This window comes from Toxotes jaculatrix, chromosome 14, assembly GCF_017976425.1.
Source record: "Toxotes jaculatrix isolate fToxJac2 chromosome 14, fToxJac2.pri, whole genome shotgun sequence".
NCBI classification, from domain to species: domain Eukaryota; kingdom Metazoa; phylum Chordata; class Actinopteri; family Toxotidae; genus Toxotes; species Toxotes jaculatrix.
Window position 1 is genome coordinate 21,249,227 of NC_054407.1, and position 26,247 is coordinate 21,275,473.

The 26,247-nt window shown below is 39.3% G+C and overlaps 1 protein-coding gene across 2 annotated transcripts in view; it reads right to left on the reverse strand.

Moving 5' to 3' along the window:
* Positions 1–24,533, reverse strand: part of LOC121192739 (zinc finger protein GLIS1) — a 39,470-nt gene extending 14,937 nt beyond the window's left edge. Inside the window, exons 1-4 of one of the 2 annotated variants that reach the window (XM_041054597.1) lie at positions 24,434–24,490; positions 13,443–13,498; positions 6,476–7,596; positions 731–892 (exon numbers count right to left, since the gene is read on the reverse strand). In XM_041054597.1, the coding sequence (XP_040910531.1) occupies positions 731–892; positions 6,476–7,381 (1,068 nt within the window). In that variant the 5' untranslated portion in view covers positions 7,382–7,596; positions 13,443–13,498; positions 24,434–24,490. Of the gene's footprint in view, positions 1–730; positions 893–6,475; positions 7,597–13,442; positions 13,499–24,433 lie in introns of both variants that reach the window. The other variant, XM_041054598.1, reaches the window with a different exon arrangement.
* Between the last annotated feature and the right edge of the window lie 1,714 nt (positions 24,534–26,247).

Sequence of the window (26,247 nt, forward strand, 5' to 3'; positions counted from 1 at the left end):
TTTTCCCATCAGTTTCATCATCTGACGTTATTAGATGTTGAGTTATGCTGCCTATTTTAGATTTTTTTAAAGAGACATTAAGCTGGGACTCCCGTTCAAGTCTTATCCTCATGTTCATCCCTGCACTTGGCAAGAATGAAAATATAAAACATAGCAAGGGGTTGATGGCAGTATGAAGGTTTTTAAAGGGAAAATCATTTTCATAAACTGATCAGAGAATCTGCCCAATCACTTGTTGATTCACAGAATTTTGTGGCTGATTAAACTGATTTTTTTCTTTGTGAAATGTTAAAATGTAAGATGTCAAGGCAGGTGATAACTTTGTGTTGCTGAAGGGATTAAACTCAGAGCTGTGCCAAGTCAAAAGTGTTACGGAAATATTACTACTGTATGTCCTGTATGTCCTACTGTATGACCTCGAGTAGTCAGATTGGATTTCACTTAAAAATGCTCATGAAGACACGAAACAAACATAAAATTGCCATCAGATCTCTGTAACAAAGAGCAGGTCTGAAAGGGGCTAAATGGTAGCTTTTTGGTTGTCTAAGGATGGTGTATGTAATAGTATAACAATAATAAAATATATATATAATAAAAACAATATAATAAAAATGCTGTTCTTTGGTTTCATACTATATATGTATATAATAATAAATACATGTATTTCATACTACATATAAACTTCCCCTACAGGTGCAGTGTGGATGGAAATGTGTTGTTGTTTACTGACCGTGTCCAGGTGTGTACGCTGGTGTTTGGCCCGATCACTGGAGTTGCTGAAGGCCTTGAGGCAGCCGGGGTGCTGGCAGATGTACGGCTTCTCTCCTGTGTGGCTCCTCAGGTGGATCTTCAGGTTCTCCAGACGGGAGAACGCCTTGGAGCAGCCCTCAAACTGAGAAGGAAAACGTAAGCAGTCTTATTGCACCCTTTTGAAGAGAGCAATAATTTAGTATTTCCATAAGAAATCAAGCACACAGCAGGTCTGGGATGCAAACTGTGTATGTAATGATAGACATTGGAACAACCAGGAACAACCTTTACTTATTTATGCTGTATAGATCCAAGTTTTAACTTCCCTCTGGGGACTGGAAGGAATTAAACCATCAGAACTTTCACCCTCGTATACAAATCACATCCAAATCCCTTCTGTATCTTTAAACTATTTTGGCCTGTAACATTATTTCATTTTATTTAATTTCACATGATGCATGAGTGATGTTCAAGTCTGATCCAACAGAAATAGCTAGTGAGGAGGCAATTTATCACAATTAAAATCATACATTTTAAGTTACTGAATCATAAACTTCAGGTGATAGAAAAATGAGAACAAACACACACACACACACACACACACACACACACACACACACACACGCACACATACACACACACACACACACACACACGCTGGGCTGTGGTAAGTTCTGGTAAAAGCATTTCTGTTGGACTGAAGCCAGACGAGGAGCAAATATCAGAGTGAGCAGGCTAAACACACTGCAGGCCATAAACCCACGCTTTATAACTTCACAGAGACTCTGTCACATTCAGTTTGAACTCTCAAAGATTTCAAACTAGCTGTGTTTGTAAAATCTGACGTGTAAGTCAGAGTTTAAATGAAAATATTTCTCAGCGTTTGTTTTGAACCTCCTGCAGCACTAACAGGGAGTCGGAGTGGTTTAGAGGATCATAAGAGCGATTTTAGAACCTTTTTCAACAAACAAAACTGTCTGAATTTCACGTTATGTGGTAAATTCAACAGATTTATGTAATTTAATCTCATAATTGTGTTTATTCTTGAATCTGAGGCTGAAAAAACTTCTACAAACAAAAAGAATGATAAAGATAAAAGATGATTTCCCCATAGACGTCAGAGACAGTAAAAAGACTAATTTGTAATTTTTGTTTTTGAAAAGGACTAATAAATAAGTCTTTAAATTTGACCCTGGTCTACACTAAAAACTAAAAAACAGAGTCCGTTTCATCCTTTTCTAAACTAATCTGGAGGGAAATGTGGAAACAGTTTTTCTGCCTAATACTCATTCCAGGGTTTTATTAGGTCTCACTAATGAGTCAGTAAATGTCAGTCACCTCATTTACTTTAATAAATCTATGCATAAAAAAACCACTACATCATGGCGATAAATTAATCCAAGGCTTAAAATCACCTCGGCAGAGAAAGCAATGTTAAAAGCAAATGTTCAAACGCTCAGATGCATAAGACGACACATGAACTGTGGCTGAGGACTTGTGTTCTGGAAAAGTGAAGACACAACATGTTTCAGATCTGACTAGAACATTTTGAAGTTTTATGCCAACTGAGCTGTGAGGAGGACAAATTCGACTTAAACACATCAGTTTCAGTTATTTGAAAAAAGACAGATGCACATTCAGTCTCACAATTTACCACAGTGCTACTGCAGTTAAAATAGTATTTCAAAAAGAAATCAAACAAATGAAACTGTACCCTTGCAACTGTACATGGTTCCTAAGTAGAAACAGATTTCGAAAATCTGACAGAGTAGAAATTTGAGCACAGCTTTATTCAAGCTCTGGTTCTCGTTTATGTACTTTATCTCCTCAGCGTGATAGCTGTATAGTGCCTCATCTTAAGGTTTCTAATAAAAACAGAATTATGTTTCCTTTATTTTTAAATATGATGAGAAAATGAATACTAACTCTAATAAACTCAAGAAAACTATACATTAATCTTTACTCTGTTTGACATTTAAAGATCAGATCTACGGTTCATCCTGCAATTTGAGGTTTAGTTTGTTATTCCTTAAAATCAGTACTATCATTTGTCTTTCCTGTGATGTTTCCCATGTTAATCATTTGATTTTTGAACGTTATGCTTTACACCGTGCTACATGTACTTAAAAGGACAAGGCAAGTGATATTCTATGTTTTCGATATGTCAAAAAAAAATCTCACGAAAAGACCGAAAACAAAGATGTTTTAGTCCGTCTATGTGTACTTTCCCCAGCTTCTGGAACTTAAATCCAAACCTACTGGTCCCTGCTGAAGATGGATATTGAGTGGAATATATAATACATGTACTGTTTTATTTGAATAAATAAGACCAAATAATATTGTTTAGGAAGCAGGGCAGTGTAGTTTGGTGGAAATATTTACTCAAAGAGGAATACAAAGTACATTTGTCAGGGACTATTTTTCACCATGGATGAACACAGGTATTATACTTTAGTGAGTGTTTTTGGAGTATTTTTGTCAACAAATCCTTCAAATTAAACGTAAAAATACGTAGTTTGTGCCTTTGCTTTAGAACAACACATAAAAGTGTTTTGGGAACTGACGTACCCTATCGGCAGGACAACATCGTTTGTCTGTGTCTTCTAAAACCGTTATAAATCACAGCGGAAAAATAAATAAGTTTTATGATGTGACAACACCGTGGTTAAGGTTTGCTTAAGTTTAGGCACAAAAACATCTTGGCTAGGTTTGGGGAAAGGTCATGGTTTGAGTTAAAATTACTACTTCGTTAAAGTTAGGGGAGCTTCAGTGTCATGGTTACAGTAATAAACACTTGGTTAAGGCTGGGGAACGATCATGGTCATGCTTAAAAAAAAAAAAACATGCTGACCGTCAGTTGGAAACAGGAAAGAATATTAAAGTCGGATGTTTTATTGACCCGTCCATCCCAACCTCCACCCTCTTCGGACTTTGTGGCTCTATAATGACGTCACCTTACATCCTGCTTTGCCAGTGGACAAGACTCATAATTCCTGCAGCCACTATAGAGCTTTGTCACTTGAATCTAAACATTTGTTCAAAATAAAATTTAGCGTCCATGTTCAGCCAGTGCAACGATGTGGCTCACTGGTGTGTATTTAAGACTTTTCGGACAACAATGGAGCTCTATGGCACAGGCTGTGGCTACAAAGACAGTACTTGTTATTAGGATCATAATTGGTTTTGGTCTTCTCATTGGATTTGTTGACAGTACTAAAAAATACAGAATATTACTAGACGTATCCTTTCAGTGTATCTACACGCAGCTGTCATTTCAGCACCATAAACTATGAATGATGACTCTACCACGGTGGATTTAAAAACGCTTAGGGAACTCGTGTTTACAGACTGAATAACACCTGTCTAATCTGAGACCTGGCATTATGAGCCTGTAAATAAAGCTGAATTCATTAACAAACACTGACTACATTCATGTCAGATATTCATTTTCCATTGCAGCACCAGGAATGACTTCATTTACATGTTTTGGCCTGAGAGCTTTATGAAAATGACATGACGTTATTCACGTACTTCAAGTGTGACTAAAGACTTTTTGTGCGTGTGTGTGTGTTGGTGTTGATTTAATCTTATTAATCTGTTAGCAGTCGACTCTCCACGGTAATATATTTACGAGCTGGCAGCAGATTATGTCATTTTAATGAACTAATTCACTTAAGCAGGAAGCGTGTCCCTGAGTGAAAATTTCTGAATGAATTATTAATTGGAGTCCCAGGCTGATGACAGCGGCAGAGTCGCTGGGGAATTACGACGAGAGTTACTCACGCTGAGGGACAGGGATTTGGCTCCGAACTGAGGGTCATCATAGGACAGACGTGTTCGAGCTTCAACAGTCGTGTTTCAGAAAAATGACTCATGACAGAAGTGATGGAGGGTGACGCTGTGCTGGGGCTCAAAGGCCACAGTTGTGATGGTTAATTCAGATGCATCACAGTCTCTGTCTGGCCTCAGACCTAATGTGGGGTCTGGTTTTGTCTTTATCTTGGACATGTGTCTTGAATTTTTCAAAATACTGTAAATGTAGTTCTTTGGTTGTATTCTTTACGTCATTTTGAGTTTATAGTCCACTATATACACCCGGTGTTCACTTCTCAGAGTCCACAGTAAAGTCTACAATTCGTCTGTTGCGACCAACCATCCAAAAGCTAAATATTTTTAATTTTCTGTTACATACAACAAAGAAAAGCAGCAGGTGATCACACTGGAGAAGCTTAAACCAGAGAAAAATTTGCATTTAGTTGAATTAGTTAATTACAAAAATAGCTGTTGATCAATTTTATGTCCATCTACAAATTATTCATTGACTAACCGCTGCAGCTCTCCATTCAATCTGATGAGTCATGACGTAATGGAAGAGATCAAATTATTGACTGACGTCTTGATTAAAGCAACATAGTTTTGTTTGGCTGCACTGTAAACAAATCCACCAACTACTCTTCTGTTGCATATCTGGCAAAGAAACTGCTCAACAAGCATTTGCTGCCTGAGACAGCAACTTGTAGTATTAAAGCACATTTCTTCTTTCTTTAAAGAAGAAATTTCTGGGGACAAATAAAATGTTTTTCTGAATTAGCTGTTACCATGGGAACGACAGAGCTCAACAAATCAACCATTACAGACGGCCTGCATGTGTCTGAAGGCATGAAGAAATTCCAGCTTATTCTCTGTGGAACATTGTATCTGCAGGAATTAATGATTTATATACGCTTGCTACATCTCTGAATACAACATCTTATGCTATTTAAAGACCATAAATTAATTGCATTTGTCAGAATAACCACAAGTTGATCAGGCTCAGTTTGGAGGCTCAGTGCTACAGACACATCCTCCATTCATTCACCACTGCCACATTTATTCCTCTGGCATCCATGAGTAAGGGAAACCTGTCGTGAGCAGAGGAAACCGTTTGATCATCTCTAACAGACTGTTGATCACTGGCTGCACAGTCTGAGGGAAGTCAAGACGTACTGCAAGGATGCTAATGCCTTTCAAACACAGTTAAACCTCTAAATGGCCCATTTGAAGTGAACTCAAAGTTGGAAAGATTGAGATACGTTTTGACAGAGTGTTTTGCAGAGCTTGCCGGTTTGATTCCTGTCTGCGTGTTTTGGATAAATCGATGCGGGTTTAACATTGTTGTGTTGTTGCGTTGGCACAAACATGAAATTGCTGAACATAAATTGATTAATTAAAACTAAAACTAATTGGAATTGGTGGAATTTGAAAATAATTTTCACAATACAGATTTAACTGTAATTGTTTTCAGTTTGGGGATGTTTCAGCGGCTCAAATTGGTTCCCACCTTGCTGTGTTGTGCACATGTGGGTGATTTATTTCGGCATTCTTGAAAGTTTCAAGGGCAAATAAGCATAGTCTTAAAGATAACCTGTATAATTTGCATTGAAACAATGACTACATCTCCACAAAAGGCTCTGGGTCTGTGGATGGATAAACTGCTCTGGATGGATAAAACCCTTGGCTCTTTTATTCAGAGGATTTGACAAAAACATGTAGCTGCCAGTGATGTTTAAAGCAGAACAGATAAATCTACTCTGAAACTTTACTGTGACGGTGCTGGAAATATTTTGATGTGATTTTTCGTTTGTTTCAGCACATTTCTGTTAGAGCTGTATAGTGGTTGTGCCAGGCAGCTTTCAGGCGTGATGTGCTGATAGTGTTAAAGCTCAATCTGTCTCGACTGACTCACCATGCATTTATTGGGTTTTTCTCCAGAATGAACCCTCATGTGGATGAGCAGCTTGTAGCGAGCGTTGAAGGGTTTGTGGCGCCGCACACAGCCGGCCCAGAAACAGGCAAACTCCTCCCCTTTACGCTGGTCGATGTGAACCTTCTCGATGTGCCTCACCAGCTCCTCCTGACTGCTGTATGTGGCGCTGCAGTCGATCCAATGACACAGCTGCTCCTGTTGGTCCACTATAGGGTCCTGTCCTACAGGTCCATTAAGCCTCGGAGAGTGCAGAGGGGTCTGGGTGCTGTCGTGACCATTGTGGCATTGGAGGGGCTGGCCAATATGGAACAGCTCCCCCTGGTGGGTGTTCATTTGAAACGGTTCCCTCTTACACGGCAAGAAATCATCTGCAGGCTCCTGTTTAATGGAGTGATATTCTTCTTGTATCTTTGGTTGTTGCTGAGATGACTTGTTGTTGGCATCAGAAAGAGGCAAGGAAGAGGCAAAAAATAAGGATGATGAGGAGGAGGAGGTGGAGGAAACAGAGGGTGAGGGGGAGCAGAAAGAAGGAGATGTGGCACAGCTGGTGAGCATATAGGATAAAGGGAGGGAGGGCTTAGGGTAACAACCAAACCTCTGGGTATTTTTAGGGTCTATGTGTGCTGTAGTGGCAAAGTCTTCCATAGTCTTTTCAATGTGGGATCCATTGGTCTTACAGTTGAGTAATGAGGTGAGGTCTCGCCCCAGGGAGGACAGGGACAGGGACGTCCTTGGTAGACAGCACAGACCACCTGCGTGTATCGATGACTGGCAGAAACCACCAGAAGACAGCGGCGCCTGAAGGTCCTCGCCATCCTCGAAGACACTCCCAAAACCAGGAAGAGTCAGCTGGACGTCTGGAGGCCCGAGGTCAGGCGGCCACATCCTGGTCCCCGCTCTCTGACTTCCACCAAGAGATTCCCCCAGGAAAATTGTTTTGGAGCAACTTCAAGAATCCATTGGAGGTAAACCTGTCCACAGCATCTTTCAGTACTCAAATGTAATGAAAATAGATTGATCTCCAGCTGTTGGCATCTTCTGCATGTGCAACCTTCTGTCCTTTGTTCCACCCTGCGGCGTGGTCAGTCATCTCTCATGCTCTGTGGGAGACAGAAACCGAACCCAGGTGAATCACCTTAAAAGATAACAATTGCGAACGCAAAACACTTTCTCAAACAGATCATATAACAGCTCCATGACTGAGAGGAAATACCCAGGTAAAAGTAACAGTTAAACACTATATAAATACTCCAGAACAAGTAAAACTTTAAAAACGCCCCAAAAGGTTGGGAACCACTGGATTAATACTGAAAAACAATATCAAGGACAGGATCAAAAGCGATGCAGCAGAACCAGAGGTGTCATCTTTTTTATTCCACTATCTTCTTCCATGTCTAGTGCCTACATTACCCATAAAGCAATTTGATGGCCTACGGTTTGGTCAGAGATTTAGGTGCCAGATGACGAGAGAAATGTAGGGGTCTGGTAAACTCACTTCTTTCTAACTCTTTTCCACACCTCCAGATTTTTTTCATTTTCAAATTTGTAGTCTTCAGACCCAAATGACGCAGACTCAGGTGACATATTTCACACAGTTTCCTCTGGAGAAACAAGGGATTTATACAACTTTTTTTTTTCACATAAGCAATAGTACTCCTCAAAACCTGTAAACAGTCTTTGATGTGTAAAACTAATGGCTTTTCCCAGCGCTTGAATAAATACATTCCACCACTGTTGTGAACTACTATTGGCTAAAATGACTCAGGATTTATTGTGTTGTTGCAGAGCTATGACTCAGCTGGTGTGACAACTTGCCATGCCATTCCAAGGACTGAAACATAAAACTCAAAATGTGTCACTCCTGAATGTTATTCCCTCATTTGCAGCCACCGGCAGCACTGCGTTCAATCATTAACAACAAATGGACCGGGGTGACCAGCGGAGAAGTTTTTGGATGAAGTAAAACCCTAACAAACAGCGTGTCCGACCCCCTTGTCAGCGGGCTTCAATCAAACATTTCTGAGCGCGACGCTGCAGCCAGTGTATATTTGGCTTCCTTTGAGCTGCTGTAACAGTCGGGGCTGATTCATTACTGCAGGCATTAAGGCCACCCTTGCAGCAAACAGCCAGGCGTTGTGTGGCCGATTGCCTGAAAACCTGGTCCAGATGCTTGTTAACAGAGGACGAGTAATGAACCACATCTCTCCTCTAGCTAGTGATGCAGGACAGGGAGGCTGGAAAATGGTGGGTCAAACAGAAGTCCCCCCCTACCCCCACCCCCCCACTCCACCCCTGTCACATACACAGTAGCTCTACTGTGCAAACGTCCTTGAGTGTTTATTGGAACAGACTTGATTTCCGCTGTTCTCTGCCATCTGCCAGATATTGATGATCTAATTTACAACAGGATCTCTGCCACGTGTAATTAGTCATCGGAAAGATTCAATGGGATTTTTATGCGGATAGTTATTTTACGAGCCAGAAACCAGCACAGCTAAGAGGATGAGTAAGTTCACTTCTGTAGTTATATTAGCTGACAAAGGACTCACTAAGTGTAGGTTCAAGCCCATAGTTTCCTGGTATAGTCTGGTTTACAGTTTTATGATTCTTCCCGTAAATCGCTGGAGTTCCCCCCCACCAGAGTCATGTAGCAGACCAGTCATGGGAACTGTGGCTGAATCTTAATTAGAGAGGTTGTGATTTGTCTGTGTGTCAACGGGTTGAACAGGATTAATGATACTTGTGGTTTGGTATGTTTTAAATATGGTAATTGCAGCCTAGTACCTGTTGGCCTTAAGAGCTAAAACCAATATTAGAGTTTTGAGGGCAAGCTGTGGGATATTAGATGCAGACAAAACATTAGATTCAATACAGTCTAAGAATAAATCACATTAATCGCCTTTTCTCTGTCTAAATACTGTCACACAATCTGCATATAAACATCTAGCAAAGTGAAATTCAGCAGCAAATATAGCAAGAATTTTTTTTAGCAGTGTCTGTTCACAAACCACTTTGGTCCTACTCCAGAAAGAAGAGTCAGACAGTAAAACTAAGAAAAGTGTCCCACAAAGCCTCAACTGAGCCAGCAAACTTTATAAAATAGCAGGCTCATCTCATGTGGTGTCTTTTAAAGACTCACTTGCTGAGGTTAGCTAAACACAGCTGTGGCGTTTCAGGACAAGCAAATGTGTACTTGTCTCAACAATAAGCACTTTGGTTCTTGAATTACAAACTTTTTTGTACTTTTTGGTTCAACTGAAACATGGGAAACAGATTCTCATTGAAATAAGAGATTTGAATACACAGAGAAAATGCAGTTTCCTAATCCTATTCCTTCTAAATAATCCTCATTGGCGTTATAGAGGCGTCAGAGTGGATTGACAGTGACACAGACTCGTGCAAACACTGAATCCTTTCGCTGACTCAATACAGGCAAATATCAGATCCTGTCATCATAAACTCCATATACACAGAGAAATTTGAAGCATGTTTCATGCAAATATACAGTGTCTCCTTATTTTGTATTGTGAAAAAACTTTTTGCAAAGATTTCATTATCTATGATGCAGGGTACATGGTAGTATACACTCTGTCTTTATTTTTTTTTAATTTAAATACGTATTTCTTTGTATGGAGGTCAGGTCATTGCTTCTGAGCAGGAAGTCACTATCTAATCATTGTCAAAATAAGATCACTGTGCCACATGGAATCAGCATCATCCATTTAAAAATACGTCTGAGATCTGATTTGCAATCCTGACACTGCTTTTTTACATAAATCACATGAGATTCTTTGACTTTGAGAGGGAAAATAAGTGTTGTAAATCTTAGTTCCTGGATTAAAAATAATACATGGGGACAGCTTTTGTGGGTAGAAATACCCACAGGTGCAGTATATTTCAGGTTAGGACAAAATGTTTGCGAGAGAACAAAATCTCATAAATGTGGCTGGCTGTGCATAAAAGAAAACATGCGAATTACGTAACTAGTTTCACAACTGTCGCTTGTGTTTTTATAATAGACATGAGAGACTGGTATCCCAGTAACCCAGAGAGTTGGCTGGAGGGTGAGAGTTTACACTTCTCTTAATAATTTGTGCCTCAGGGCCCCGGTGTTCAAAACGAGTTAATCCTCTGAAACCAATTTTGTGAGCTTGGGGTGTGCTAATAAATTACAATTTACTCTACTTTCAGGTCATTAACCTTTATTTATCCAGAGGAAATTGAATAAGCATACTTGTGTTTTTCTAACAGCCGCCTGCTTTACATTCTTACAGTTACTTGCATTTCACACCTGGGACATTTACAGAACGGCCACAGATTTCTACTTGCAATCACCGTGCAGCTGGATGTCAAAACCGACAGTAGATCTTGAGGGAGAGAAGTGTGTTACTAAACTTTAATTTTCCCAGGCATGATTTCTGGGTTAAGACGCCAACTAAGTGCAATGTCCCTGGTTTGAGATATTTATTGCATCTCTTTCTCTCCCTGATTTCCTTCTTATTTCTTTCTACTGTCTGCAACAAAAAGCTTAAAAAATATTTTAAAAAGCTGTTTTTATTTCCTTACTACAGCTTTTGATAAAATAAACCCTTGAATGTAAGCTTTATTACATCTTGACAGATATTCAGCATGGCAAATGTATATAATATTATAAAATTATTATTATTATTATTATTTGCAAGTCATACCTTATTACAGATATATTGCATCAGCATTTATTTTGGCTAATAAGCAAGGAGAAATTACTGTATAAAAATGCCAAGGTCAGGGAAATAAACAGGGTTACCCTTACACACTTGTTTACCTGAGACATTTTAATTTTTCAACTGTGAAATGATTCACTTAGCAAACATATGCAAACATCACTACATGCTACACATTTATTCAAACATCTACACAGATTGACAGAGACTGTATTTTGTGCGTTCAGGAGTGCTGCAGCCCTCCTGAGCTCAGTTTCTTTCATCAGACGAACAGCATCAGCTCTGCTGACGTCTTTACTCATCCACTGCAACACAAACAGCTAAGACCCTTTACACAGATGACCTTTACAGCAGCAGCTGCACATTTTTATCGCCATTTCTCATCTTTGTGTAATTTCTTCAGCGAGACAGACATTTCAGAAGACACAGCAGCAAATCTTACTTATATAACACAACTCAAAAATAAATTTGTTTCCCAGTCAAGAAAGTGATAAATGCAGAAAAGATAAATGTCATCAGATCAGACACATTGCTGAGTTAGGAGCCTGCTGCAGAATGAGCAGCTGGATTTCCTGTTCAAACTAGGAAGGTCAATCAACGTCTGACTGTTATATGACATACAGAAGTTTGTTCCTCCAAAAACACAATGTACTTTGTATGTAATGATAAATATGCGTAGCAGCTGAGCAGTGTGTTCTGTTTCTGTTCTGTCCTCGACCACTATAAAAAATTTCGCAATTTTACAACTTGCCAAGTGACTTCAGCTGAGAATCTTAAACAAGAGGATCATTAGATGGAGCCTCCTGAAACATTTTATTTATACTGAGGGAAGAGGCCCAACCTGAAGCTGCTGACCTGACACTGAAAGGTGCACAGACACAGCTGCTGTTATTAGAAGTGAATTACCTTTTCTTTTTTTTTTTCCAAAACTGAACTAAACACTAACAATTCATGTGAATCACTGATGCTGAACTGACTCAAGAACTTCAAGCTGCTGTCAGCAGTACACCAACAAATGACATGTTAACATGAATGTGTATATCAATTTAGGTTTATCATAGAGCAAGACTAGTGCAGCAGTAGTTGTAGTTTAAAGTTACTACATTAAAATTAATAGGTAAATAGAGCATATCAATAAAAAACTTATTGGGTACCTATATGTAAGTACAAGGTGAGAAGTCAAAAGGAAGTAAGGGATTATGTTAATATAGTTTTAGTGATTTTCCCTCCAGAAAAAGAACAGAGTGGTGGGCAGAGCAGAGGGGTTTGCTACAGTGAACACGACGGCTTCAAAGACCAATTACTTCATGTTGACCTAAAGCTCTGAGGATGGTGTAGGTGCAGAAACACCTGTGGACAGTAAGGTCATGCCAGGTCTACAAAGAGTCCGCATACGTCAGTGTATGCCAGTCTGATTCTGATTCCAAGTCTGCTGAGGGTGAGCGTGAAAAAGGTGCTGATGACAGTTTTTCCAAACAAGCAGAAATCTCTGCACCATCCAAGTGTGCGATCAGCTTAATGAAGAGGGCAATGTCAAGGCCGTTGAAGCAGCACCAGTACCGTGACAAAATTCAACAGTGACGCCAGTAAAGACACAGCCACCAAGTCATGTCTAAATTTTGAGGCTCTGCTCAAAGAAGAGGTCTGTCCAGGTGACAAAACCACCGATGACTGTGGAAACACAGCTTGAACCTGAAGTTAGGAATGCAGAGCTCCACCACAACACCTCAACAGAGGAGGTGATGACTCTTCCATCCCTGGTTATATTGATACTCCAGCTGGAAGAACCTGAGATGATGCAGCCGACAAAAGGCAAAGCTCGCTGCTTTGCTTTTTCCCCTTCTGCAAAAGGATAAAGATCCAGGGGAGTGTTGCTTTCATTACAAATAACCTCAAGGCCAAGGTTTACCTGGAGAGCTTGGTTCCTTAGAACGAGTCAATATTGGGGAAAATCAAACTGTGATCCAAATCAAACCTAAATGTCAGACAAGCGTAAAAAGTCATTGGCATCCATCCTACATAGATAATACTGATCAAATCAGGTCAGTTTTGGCTTTCTGAAAACAATAATTACCCTGGATGGTCCTTCAAAAGCGCCAGAAGCAAAATTCCCACTCTCTCTCGATCTTGACAACATGTTTATTATATCACGTCATGAGGGAAGAAACTCCCATGATCTATACCTAGATCATGGGGTCTTTGGCCAAAGGTTTTCAAGGGTCACTGACAAGTTTTATACTCACACTGTCATGAGGGCTGCTGCCGAGAACACGAGGGAAGGACCCAAATGCAGACACCACTAGACGGACAGATAATGATAAGGTCCACTTATTAAACTTAAAGTCACTGGCCAGGAGACCAACAAAGTCAGGCAAGTGAATTCATCCATAAAACCTCAGGAAACAAAAAAACACACAAAAAAAACCCAATAACTCAGGAAATCTTACTGGGTGCACAGGAGACAGAACCAGGAGGCAAACACAAGCAGGACACAAGGTGCAAACAGGAGCTCAGGAACAAACATAACCACTGGGACAAGAACAGCAAGAACACAGCAGGGACGGACATGAGCAGGAGCACAGACTCAGGCTCCACAACAGACAAACTGACAAAGAGACAGGCGAACAACAAGACTTATATACACAAGGTAACTGGCCACAGGTGATTCAAATTAGGCCAGGGCAGACAATCAACAAGGCGTGAAACAATACAAAGACAGGAAGTAGACTAGGAACAGATACACAGGGAATGGGGCTTCAAAATAAAACAAGAAATACTGAAACCAAAACAAGAGCAACATGACTTCAACATAAAACAGTAATTACGGAACAAAACCCACAAAGAAACCAAAACAAGAGCCCTCAGATCGTCCATTAAGATTTCAACTTCCATCTTTGAACATCTGAAAGAGTTCAAAACACTCCAAGGGCTGAGCATACAAGAGTCTAACAAAAGAATCCAAAAAGTCCAACGCCGTACATAACGAGTTCATCCAAAAGTCCAAAACAAGGGGCTGATCATAACACATACAGCTGGAGATGACACCCATCCACATGTACCATTAACAGTTAAATGTGGTAATCTGAGACAGATTTATGTGAAAAAGACGACAGCGCTCATTCAGATCTGCCCTCAGGTGGAAAGTTGCTAAAGAGGAAGTGACTGAGAATCCTTTGACATACGGTACTTTATAAAAGCAGTACACATTTACTCCCCCAGTGTCTCTATGAGGACTAGTTTCTCAAAAGTCAAGCATTGCTAACGCATTAACATTTGTGACAGTAAAATTTCTCACAACAGCCTTTAAATTTTGAACAGAATGATCACTTTCACGTAAGCTCATCACAGTGGAGTAAATTTTGAGACTAACACAATGGAATGAAATTTAGTGGAAACACTGCACTCAATTGTGATCTGTGTTTCAACAGCACAACGTGTCATGTTGTGTAGACTGACATGTGCTGCTTCACACCACCAGCCTATCTGACATTTTATCAAATATCTGATCGGTTTTATAACATAGCGTACAGTGTGGAGGACTGACAGAGCTGGAGGAAAATAAAAGACTTTCTTCTGCAGCAGTCAGACAAACATGGACCGCCATTCACTTTTATTAGCAGAACTAATTGGATCAGTTCTCCTGCACAGCACTGGGATCAGCTGCTCATCTTGCTGTTATAACAGTCACAGTGACACGGTTTTATTATGTCTTTGCAATGATATGATGCCATAACAGAAGTTGACTGAGGAGGCATTCAAAATGTGTTAATGTAATATTTCTTCATCCAAACATAGAATTACAGAGGAGACTCATGCAGTTGATAATTACACACAGTGAAGTTCTCCATGACATGGGCTTATTATGGTGTCAAAGGCTGATTATTAATAAAATATATATATTATATTAGCTGCATAGTTGGATGAAAAGATGCATTTTAATTTTGTGTTTATAAACCTGATCCCAAACCAACAAAAGTAAAAAAAACATCTGGTTCAGTGAAGAATGCAAATATAAACGTGCGTCATCGTGATCGTATTATAAGTTGACATCAGACCTCATGAAATTTTTCTGCTGCAACACACAGCTTTAGCATAACTTTACACCAAAAGTCGTCTGGTTTCATCTGGTATCTGTGGTGGATGTGATGGTGTCAGGCCACATGACCCTCTCCAAAATGGGAATTTTGAGAAAATATATCAGGCTGTAACTTTTTACTTCTGTTTGTTGTGGCCACTAACAGCGGCTAAATAGAAATAAATGGAAGTTAAAAGTCAAGTAAAGAAAAAAACAAAACAAATGGAATTGAAACCAATGAGGCCAGGGGCCGCTTAAGGTCAATTAGCTGGTCACAAGTGTACAAAACAACAACAACGTTTCAGCTCAGATGTAAACTTTCACATGTGGATTTCACATGCTTTTTTCATAAAGGTTTATTTTGCAGCATTTTGTGCATGAAATGTGCCATTTAAATTAAGTTTAGTATCATTAGCTTACCATTAATTCTGGTAAGACTGGGCCTTTGGCCAATTTTGAAAATGTCAGCTTTTGTTTTTCATTTAAGCTGTTAGGGAGTTTTTGCATTAATAGTTCAGTTTTATGACTATAATCCCTCATGAGTTTGCTAGAAGGTAAGCTACTTTTATCTAAATGTTAACAGATTTTGGAAAAGTGCTCTTTATATGGTGCTCCTGCTGGACTTCACAGGGTGCAAATGACTGAAACTCTTCAGTACACGGACTTGACTAAATAACATCCTCTTCCAGCAGTTGGTCTAAAGACAAAGTGCTTTAACAAAGTCCTGGACCCATGACATTCCTATAAGTGTTTTGACTCAGTGGGCTTTATCCCTGTTTGACCTTGAGTCGCCGACGTGATCAATGTGAGTGAGTCGTCAGACTTCGTGTCTGCGATGGTAAAATCCCCTCAGATATTTTGATAAATTCACTAATTTGTATCACTGATGTATAACACTCCCAATTCCAAAATACCGTAGGCTTGTTTGTTGTGTGATTGTAGCCAGAAAAATTCTTTGGCACTTTTCAGATTTTGGGAGGCAGTTTGGGTCAAAGTAAACTCAGTGGGAGCAGGTGAATAACAGTCTCATGTTGCACAAAATAACGATGTGTTGTGGAATCACAATGCAGGCATTTCATCTTAGTAAGAGGTTTGAATTGCTGTCAGCTTTAGACAAGCGATCCTCCCAGGGCTTTTCCTCTATGGTGAGACACTCAATACTCCAAATAGCGTTTTTGTAGAAATGTGCAATCTCCTGTATCTTCAAGCTGACAGCTAACAGCGTTTATTTTTACTGCATGGATCTGCATATAAAAACAGGCTGTTTCCATTGTCTATAAACTTGTTGTGAGCTGTCATCGGGTAACTCTTCATTGTTTAAGGCAAAATATATGCAAACACACACATACACAGAGAAAGGACAGAACATGTAGTGTCTACAGCAATTTTGAGATACTTGGGTATTTCTTTTTTATGCTTCATCAGGTTCTCTTATAAATCATGGCGATAAAAGTGAAAAAGCTTATTTCCCCAAAAGGTCGAGCTTTTCTTTTAAATAGACTTAAGTACTTGTAATGCAGAGTTTCTGCTGTGTGTCACCAATTTAAGAAGTTTTAAGACCTTTTTAATAACTTGAATATTGCAATTTAATACCTTTTTCACAGTCATGAATAACTGAAAACCAGTAGGGACAACATGTAACCACAAGTTATGTGATTAAGCCATTAGGCTGACCTGGCTGGATCCAGATAAGCAGCAGGACATTGATGGATGGATTAAGCTTTTAAAAATAAACTACTGATTTCAGTTTTAGCCAAAATCACACAGAAAAAAAAGTTAGAGCTACTGTTACTGAACTGCAGATACCCTGATAACAGTGTATTTTTACACTGATGTTACTTTTACTCAAGTGAAGGATCTGAATACTACCGTACTTCTAACATCGCCATGGCAATACAGTAAGTGACTTATGAGTGCCAGAAATGTGAATATGTAATTTTCTTAGACCGGTGTTAAAATACACTATTTCATCTTTCTGTCTAAAAGGTCCGGCCAACAAATCACATTTCCTTTACAAACAAGTCAGTCTTCATTTCATTACGTCTATACTCCAGCCAAAAAAAAAAAAAAAAAGGGGGGGGGGGGGGGTCTCTCTCTCCCTCTCCTATGCTCACCTATCCCTCCGTCCTTTCCTACTGGCAGACCTAAACATTTACAAGCAGGTGTGAATCTGTGAGAAACTTTGACTGAGCACAGATGGCAGGAAATTCCAGTGAAATGACAGTGACTCAGTCCAAGCCACAAGACAGTGTGAGCAGAGCCCATGAACCAGATACAGCAGGGCGGCCAGCAGCAGCAGCAGCCTATAGACTTGATTTGGACTCCACTGGCCTGCCAGCGTCTTGAAATAGGAGCAGCTTCACAAGACGTCTGTTAAAACTCTTCACCGATGGACTGAGTCTGGTGTGGTGGGTACTGACTGACTCCAATGTGTCTTTCCAAACAAATTTTGGGTGGTATTTGGTCTGCGAAACCCTGTGAAAATAGATTATGTTTTACATCTAGTGGTTTTTTTATAGCCTGTGTTTGGTGAATCATCAGTATTTTAGCCAATAGATTAGTTGGGACTATATCAAGCAACACTTTCCAGCACCTCATGCAGCACTCGTCCATATGACGTCATGGGAAAATTAATTTTGCACAACAAGCAGACAGCGGCGTTGTAGAGAGGGGAACAGTCAAGCTAAGTAAACATGGGCCCTCAAAAAGCCTGGCATTAAAAGCTTGTGGTAATCTGCAATTTTAAAATATTACATTATTAGCATGATAGGTTAAGTGATCCTGTTGGCTGAATAAATAGTTTGACAAATTGTTTCATGTAAATAAAATCATATTACAGCCTCTGACACCGTGGATGGACAAAAATCAAGCTCTGCAGTTTATGACAAATTTGAATGAAACCTGACTTCGTCAGTAAACTTATACAACAAAAATGAAAAAGAAAGAAATTGTCTTCAAAAATAAATATGGTATTTATTTGTATTGTTATAATATTTATTTTTTTAATCATTACATCCAAATCACTGTGGGTTGTGTCTGGTGAAGTCTGCAACCCAAGAGGACTCTGGTCTGTAGAAAGTCTCGAGGACTTGATGAACTGTGGATTTGGACAGCGCTCGAAGAATAACTTCTGCACTTTAGTAGTTTAGTTACAACAGTAACAGCTTAGCCAGCGTTAGCTAACAACTACCTGTAAACTAACACAGAGACAAAAGTTTTATCGTCGTCAAAGACTTGAACTCTCGGCGCTCTTATGCATGCAGTGGTTAAACTTGATCGGGGATCGGTGTTCCTTGTATTTTATCATGTGTAGAAATCAATGGAACTGTTTTTTTCCCCCTGTTTTCGCTTTAATGAGACACAGAACAACTGTTCATTTCAGCATAATTTTAGCTGCAGTTATCACAAAGGCAGAGGAGATAGATCAGACAGTGAGTAGCTATTACTACCCACTACTGACACTATGGAAGGAGTGTAGATTAAGTATACATCTTGGTAAGACAGATGCATTTAAACCTTTTCAACATCTGGGATAGAATGCACCTCAGTATACTTCTGGAAGTGGTTGGTTAATCTGATCTCAATTCGTCTTGAATGCTTCTTGGACGCATTTACACCTAGATTTTTGAGACAGGGTAGCTATCGTATTTCCAAAGTGTAAATAGGCATAGAGACTGAATCAGCTGCAGGTCCATTACCACATATTCTGATGTTACTGAGGATGTCACACAAGATGAACTCATGAAGTTGCTTCTGAAAGCCATTTAAAGAAGTTTTTATCTACACTGAAGGGACATTTGCAATGCAAACAGCAAGCAGCCTGTTATGCTGTGACATTGTGCTGTTTCTCTGTGTTGCACAGTAATACAGTAATCCGTACTCGGGGCTGGTTTGTGCTCGATCAGAACTACTTTGTGATGATGATGTGCTGTCTGATGACATAGGAGATCAAGAGTGTTTATACTTGTTCTGAACAGTTGCACTGGAGGGACTGAAAAGCCAGGGCCATCATAAAGAGCGGGGAGACATGATCTCGTTTAAATATGGGGATATAACTTGTTGATGTAGTTATTTGTACTGGCATGGAAGTGGATGTATAAAAAGGGGGAAGGGGTCCACTGAGGCTGCAGATGTATGGGGACCAGATTTTTGTGCCAGACCGCTGCAAGCAAACAACAATGGCTTTCTCCACAGGACAGGGAAATTTTTGGAATCAAATTGCAAATACATTCGGGATGGGAGGGGAGCGAATAAAGCCAGGAGAGTACAGTGAGAAAGAAAAGCTTATTAAAAGTTAATACTGTACACACCCTCCAGGTCCGGGTTTTGATCTTAACTTTACAACATGCGTTCATGACAAAACAACACAGTGAACAACACAGACCAACAATCCCTTTTTAGTTCATGTTCGACACTTCTCCGTGTCTTTCCAGCAGGGCCTCCAAGTCCTCTGAAACTCTGAAATGTAAATTCATTTTCCTCTGGGAGAGGATGAAATGAGCAAAGCTGTGTGTACGCCTGCTTCACCCATTCTGCAAAGCGTCATTAATCTTGACAGATCACTTTAATTTAACTGCTGTATTTGTTATGCTTGTATGTTAGTCTTAGGTAACTCCCAATAATAATATTTAAACTTTATAGCAACAACTCCCTCTACATTGAGTCTGGTCCTCTCTTTGGTGTACACGTCCCAAGACAACCTAATGCAAAAGCAATACATGATGTTGCTACTGGCTTTGACTATATGCCCTGTAAGAAGTACACTTTTAATTTGACATAATAATATTCTGATTTTTCTTGGACTAGCCCTCCTTGTTGTTGAGTTTATTTAGCAGCATGCACACTGCAGTATTGTTTATTGCTGATGTACTGATTTAATCAACCTCTGCTCTCTTGCTGCTGCTACTCTAACCTCCTACTAAGAGCCTCATGGGAAATAAACTAATTAGCTTTATTGTGTTGTCCTTCATAAAAGCCTTGTGTCTTCATTTCCAAGAAGTAAACTTTTAAGGAACAAAAAAACAACAGTTTTATCATGTTGGATTAAACTGCGTCAAGAGGCTGTCAGACTGTCCTGTCGTGCAGAGTTGCATCTCATTTTGTTAAAGATATACTGATCAGTTTTTTTAAATTACACATGGATGACATCTCTTCTGATTTCTGCTGTGCGTTGGTCTGTTTTGGATAACTGTCTTGGTTTTACTGCCCATACAACTTTACTTTCCTGGTTCATTGTCACTGCTCTCATACAGGCAGCTGTTTTCAGCCAAAAAGCTGTAAAAAAAAAAAACACAAAAAAAAAAAACAAAAACTGTTCTCTACCTGCTCAGCAGCAAACAGCCAAGAAACAATTTTACCAGCCAGCTAGTGAACAATTTGGAGCATTTAGCAGCCAAGCTAATACCTAAGCTACGGTAACTTGAAGCTAAGTTAATAAATCATTAAATATTCTACACTTCATCAAGTCTGCAGTTGTAAGCAATTAATAAATGGATTTTGGACCAGATGTCCTGCAGTCCTTTTCCAAAAGTGGTTTAAAGAGTCCACTGGAGAAGTCTCACCAATGAATTAAAGGATCACTGTGTAGGATTTAGATTTAGATCTATCGGCAGAAAAGGAACATAATCTTAATTATATTTTCATAAGTGTATAACCAAACACTGACTCCAGAGAGGGCCTTTTGAGTTTTTACATTACCTGAAGGCTGCCGTAGGTTCTCCCACACACTTAGAAAGGGAGGGGTGAGGGGAGAGGTGTCCAGTTGGTTAAAATCTGCAACCTTGCTGCTAGATACCACTAAAACCTACACACTGGTCCTTTAAAGAACTAAAAAGACAAGAGAAGTGTCATTCTGGAGGTTTTTTTCAGAACTTGTTCTTATTAATTACTCATTACAGATCTATAAAGCATTAATAGGTGATAACCAATTAATAAATCCATTAATTACAGCTTATAAGATAAACTATATTAATGGGCAGGTCGCATTGATTTTTACACACATCTCGCTCTCCCGACAGTTCCTGTCCATTTCTCCAATGCACACCATCAGTGTAAAGGCCAAATGCCCCCATGAAAGGATTAATTTAAAGGATTATTCAAAATGATTGACTGCTGATGCCGGTATCTTTAAATAAAGGACATAAACTTGTAATGTCTTATTTTTACATTGTGGTACTGCTACTTTAATTAGAGGATCTGACAACTATCGAACACAGAATAGATAAATCATTCAGCCAAGAAGAAGAAGAAGGAGGACGAGGGCTTGCCTGTAACTAAATACAGCTTCAATTCTAAAACCAAACAGGCTAAATACACACAAACACACACACACACACACACACATTTCTTTAATACATTTGTTTTCCATTCATGTATTATGAGAATAACCCGAAGCAAGAATCTGGAGTTTATAATCATCGTGTAGAGATAAACTGCCTTCCATGTATTAACTGGAACTTTTATAATCCTACTAATTCACTGGACTGTGCTAAGAAGAAAGTTCTGGGAGTTGTAATAATTTCCCAAGTAAACATGATTTAAAAAGACGTTGGCCTGCAGTTAATACACACCAGAAACAATGTTGAAACAGTTACCTCCGATACTTGCAGCGGGTCGTATTACCCAGCTGTGTCACCCTTGGGTGTTGCAAAAGAGCATGCACCTCTGGCCAGTAATAACATTTCTGAACCAAACCAAAATGAGCTCTGCTTGTAGGGCAATCACTGTTAATGTCCGTGAAAGGTATGTAGGGACCGGGGCGGCTGAGAAAAACAAGTGACGAGCCATTTCATCAGCATGCTATGAGCGCAGGCACAGCTGTCATAAAACTACAGTTCAAACAAGCAAGAGATCGGATGTGACAAATTCAGACTCCGGGCTGTTTTTTTAAAAGCATGGTAACAAATATTTATGTAAGAGAAAGCAAATTTGTTTTTTGCCTAACACTAATAAGTCCCATATGATCAGAGTCACTCAGTGACTTTGAACCCCAAATTAAATATATTAGCTCATCTTGCTCTACGTAATGTAAACACGAGTATTAAAGAGGAATTAGCAACAAAGCTGTGACTTCAAATGACCTCTATGGGCCACCAGAGGGAACTGCAGTAATGAATTGTTTCCATCAAAATGTTGCTCCAATTTTAATAAAATTTCCAAAGAGACAACATAATAAGCTGTAGATCAGGCTAGCTGTTTCCCCCTGCTTCCAGTCTTTGTGCTAAGCTAACTGTCAACTGGCTGGTGAGGATGAGGGTGGTACCGATCTTGACATCTAGCTCTCACTAAGACAGTGGATTAGCACATCCCAAAAAATGACTAACTATTCCTTTTAAGTGGAGACATGATGACTGAAATAAAGCAAGAATGTGAAGAAGTAGCATCTGCACTTTTAGCAGTATTGCCCTTTTCTTTATTGATATGCTATGTTTGGGAGTTAAAAATATTGATATATTCAGGATTTTTTTCCCCTCTAATTTCGTGTTAGATTTCTTAAAAAAGAAAAAAAAACAGGTTGAGGGAATTGAGTGCTCCATATATTCCACAAAGTTCAGGATGAAAACTACAGTTATGACAGAATTTTGACAAAATTGTTTTAATTCAAGGTACAAAGCCAGGAGATGCCGGTGAAAGCTCAAAAAAAAAAAAAAAAAAAAAAAGGAGGGCTTATCAATATTTTGTCAATATCTATTTCTAAGTTCAAGGACTAAGAAATTTTTGAAAGTTAAGTCTTGGTCTGAGCAGTGTAGCTTCATTTCACCCTTGCTTTTTTGGTTATTTATTTATTTTGCCCCATACAGTTCATACATTCAATGGCAAATCCACTAAATAAATGACAAGTAATGTTACGCCTCACACTTTTTTCTGGAAGCAATGGATCCATTTTTGGGGTTCATGCTTTCACTTGTACCCAAATGACATATTTTGAAACCACTGTTTACATTTTGAAAACTCAGCGATAGGAAAACAGTCCACTAAAATTGAAATGCTTTTGTTTCTTTCTTCCCCTGATGTGAAATCGAGGCGAACGTACACTGCCAGGGCAAACAAATATTTTAGGGTGAAACACATCTTGGCTCGCTGCTGTCCCTCGCTTGTAGCACCATGTTCCATCTGAGCACTTGAACAAACAATCTGAGCATCTGGTGAAATAATCCGTGAGTCACTGGTATTGATCAACAACCCGATCAACCTCCCAAAGGCATATTAAGGTAATTTTGTGCTTTAGAGAACACTATGAAACGTGTTTATAGCTGCTTTAACTAGATACGTATATAAGATTAAATGGGGTAAAAAATAAAATTAACTGCAATTCAACCCTTGTTGCACACACCTCTGTGCAATGGGAATGTTGGCTGATGCCTGCAAGTATAAACCCTGATTCCCCAGCACAAGCTCTATGTCAGTGATACCATGAGACTAATGATTAAAACAAGCCTCCTCATCTGTTTGACTTTCAGTAAGCCAGATTTCCACCCCCTGCGCAGCACTTTTCATTCCAGCTACATTACATAAATCAGTGGACTGCAGAGGAGTGGAAAGGAAGAGTCCCATAAGTAATAAGAGGGAAAAATATCACAGGGAACCATTTGGGTAAGAGTTCACTGCAGTATATAGCAGCATGTCTATTAATTGCCTTCCTCAAATCCTTATTGCACAATAAAAACAAGTTATTGTGTCATCCAAGATACAGAGGTAAAATTAGAGCTCATAATAGCATTTCTTAACAAAAGGTGGAAGTTTGTCCAAGTGTTTTCTTCTGTCTAGGGAGGTTTTTCCTCATTTATCATAAAATCTTGACAAGTTGGTGTTTGTAAGGCATTACTGCAGATCCTATATCCACCAAACAATGGCTCATGACTCGGCTGGAGTCACTTTGAGTGCTTACAGAGAGCTACCAGCATCTACAGTGATGTATTATATCATTGTCTAAAGAAAAAAGACATTTCAGCAGCTCGAGTGTTGATCTAACTAATTAATAAGACCGTTAGATCTCCAGGAAGACGACTCCTGCAATCTTCTATATCTAAAACACAATAAAAAAAAAAAATCTCATGGCAACGTGTAAATCGCCACTACAGGTAATTTTTCTACGGGTTATAATGTTTAAAAAAATACATTATGAGTCCAGTAGAGTTACATTCGGAGCGCTGCTCTTACCGTTTTGCGTTCAGTCATAGTTCACGGCTTGTTGGTTGGTCTTTTCCTCGCGCTGGCTGCACGCGGATTGTGCCTCCCACTGTCTCAGCAGCGCGCTCCGCACTCCGACCTCACTGGCTGCATCTGCTTTGCTGCGCGCGCGCGCGCACGGGCACGCGAGTACTGTTTTTTCTTATTAAATAGAAGATGGGGTTCAGCCAATTTACAGTGCTCTCTCAATGTAGGCCTGAGTGTCTGTGGTAACTAATAGTGTTTTTTATAAGTAGCCTATAACTCACTATATGTTGTTTTTGCATATAGGGTGGGTTCAGCAAAACTGGGGCACTTTCTTTTTGCAAATGCCCTGGGGCAGCAACTTCTGCTACAGCAAATACTCACTCACACTAAATATGTTTTTATGAAATGACACAACCCTTCTTAAGATGGCACAGAAGATAACTGATTTTGTTTAAAAGCTATAGACTCTCAAACTCAACAAAAACCCCCTTTTGGCATAATTCAGTGCCCCTCTCTGGATGGTGTAACTCTCTCCTGCAGAACAGCTGTCCTACTAAACCTGAAAACCCTGAATTATATATACATACATACAACACTCACCCAGCACTTTATTAGGAACACCTGCAGAACTGGCTTATTCGTGCAGTTATCTGATCAGTTAATCATTTGACCACAGTCCAATGCATAAAATCATGCAGATACAGGTCAGGAGCTTCGGTTAATGTTCACATCTAACATCAGAATGGGGAAATAATGTGATCTCAGTGACCATGGCGTGATTGTTGGTGCCAGACAGGCTGGTTTGAGTTTTTCTGAAACTACTGATCTCCTGGGATTTTCACGCACAGCCGTCTCCAGAGTTTAGAGTTTGTCAGAAATTTGCACCACTGAACCACTACTATGAGAGGTCCTCCATCCTCCAAAATCTGTGTTGTTTAAGTTTATATTCAGCTCGTTTGTTTCAACATTGTTTTTTCTGTGTCAAGTAAGTAACACACAGAAAACATCAGGCATGGTAGAATCATTCCATCATAACAGTACTGTATGGCTGCATCCAATTATCACTTTATTTATCTTTAGCTCTAACAACCGTTCAACTGTTCAGTATATTAAATGTCAGAAAATAGTAAAGAAAAAAAAACAGCTCAAGTTAACAAACAAATTGGGTTTTTTTTCTGACCTTCAGTGGAAAAATGCAAAGATGTTTACTATCATAGAAAGCTGAGAAATATTCACATTTGAGAAGCTGGTGTTGGTGATTTTCTTTTTTTGCTTAAAAAAAAAGACTTAATCAAAATTCTTGCCAAGTAATTTTCTGTCAATCAGTTAATCAATTAATCAACCAAATATTTCAGCTCCAGAGTACTGGTTGGTTTCTGGGTGCCTGAGTATAGTACAGAGGAGGTCAAATGGGGCCAAACAACAAATTTTTGCCCTGGGGCCTCATAGGAGGCTAATCTGGCCCTGCATCTGTTTCAGAGGCACATTCTGTAACACATTGCATTCATCTGACAGCTATAGTTACCAGTTACCATGGAGATTAATTATTTCCATCACCTATGGTGTTTGTGATGTTTAGTGGTGACTTAATAGTGATCTTTTTGTATGTTTTAGTAATTTGATCTCCTGTGATTTCACTATAGAAAGTTAATGATCAATATTTTGTTTAATGTCTTCTAATGTTTATGTTAGAACTCTTTGCAGTATAATACTCCATCAGTATCAGTCGGTATGGTATCAGAGACTTTATTAAGGATCCCTTCAAACCATATTCCAAGTGATCCAAGTGTTTTCATGTAGACATATATGTGTTTATT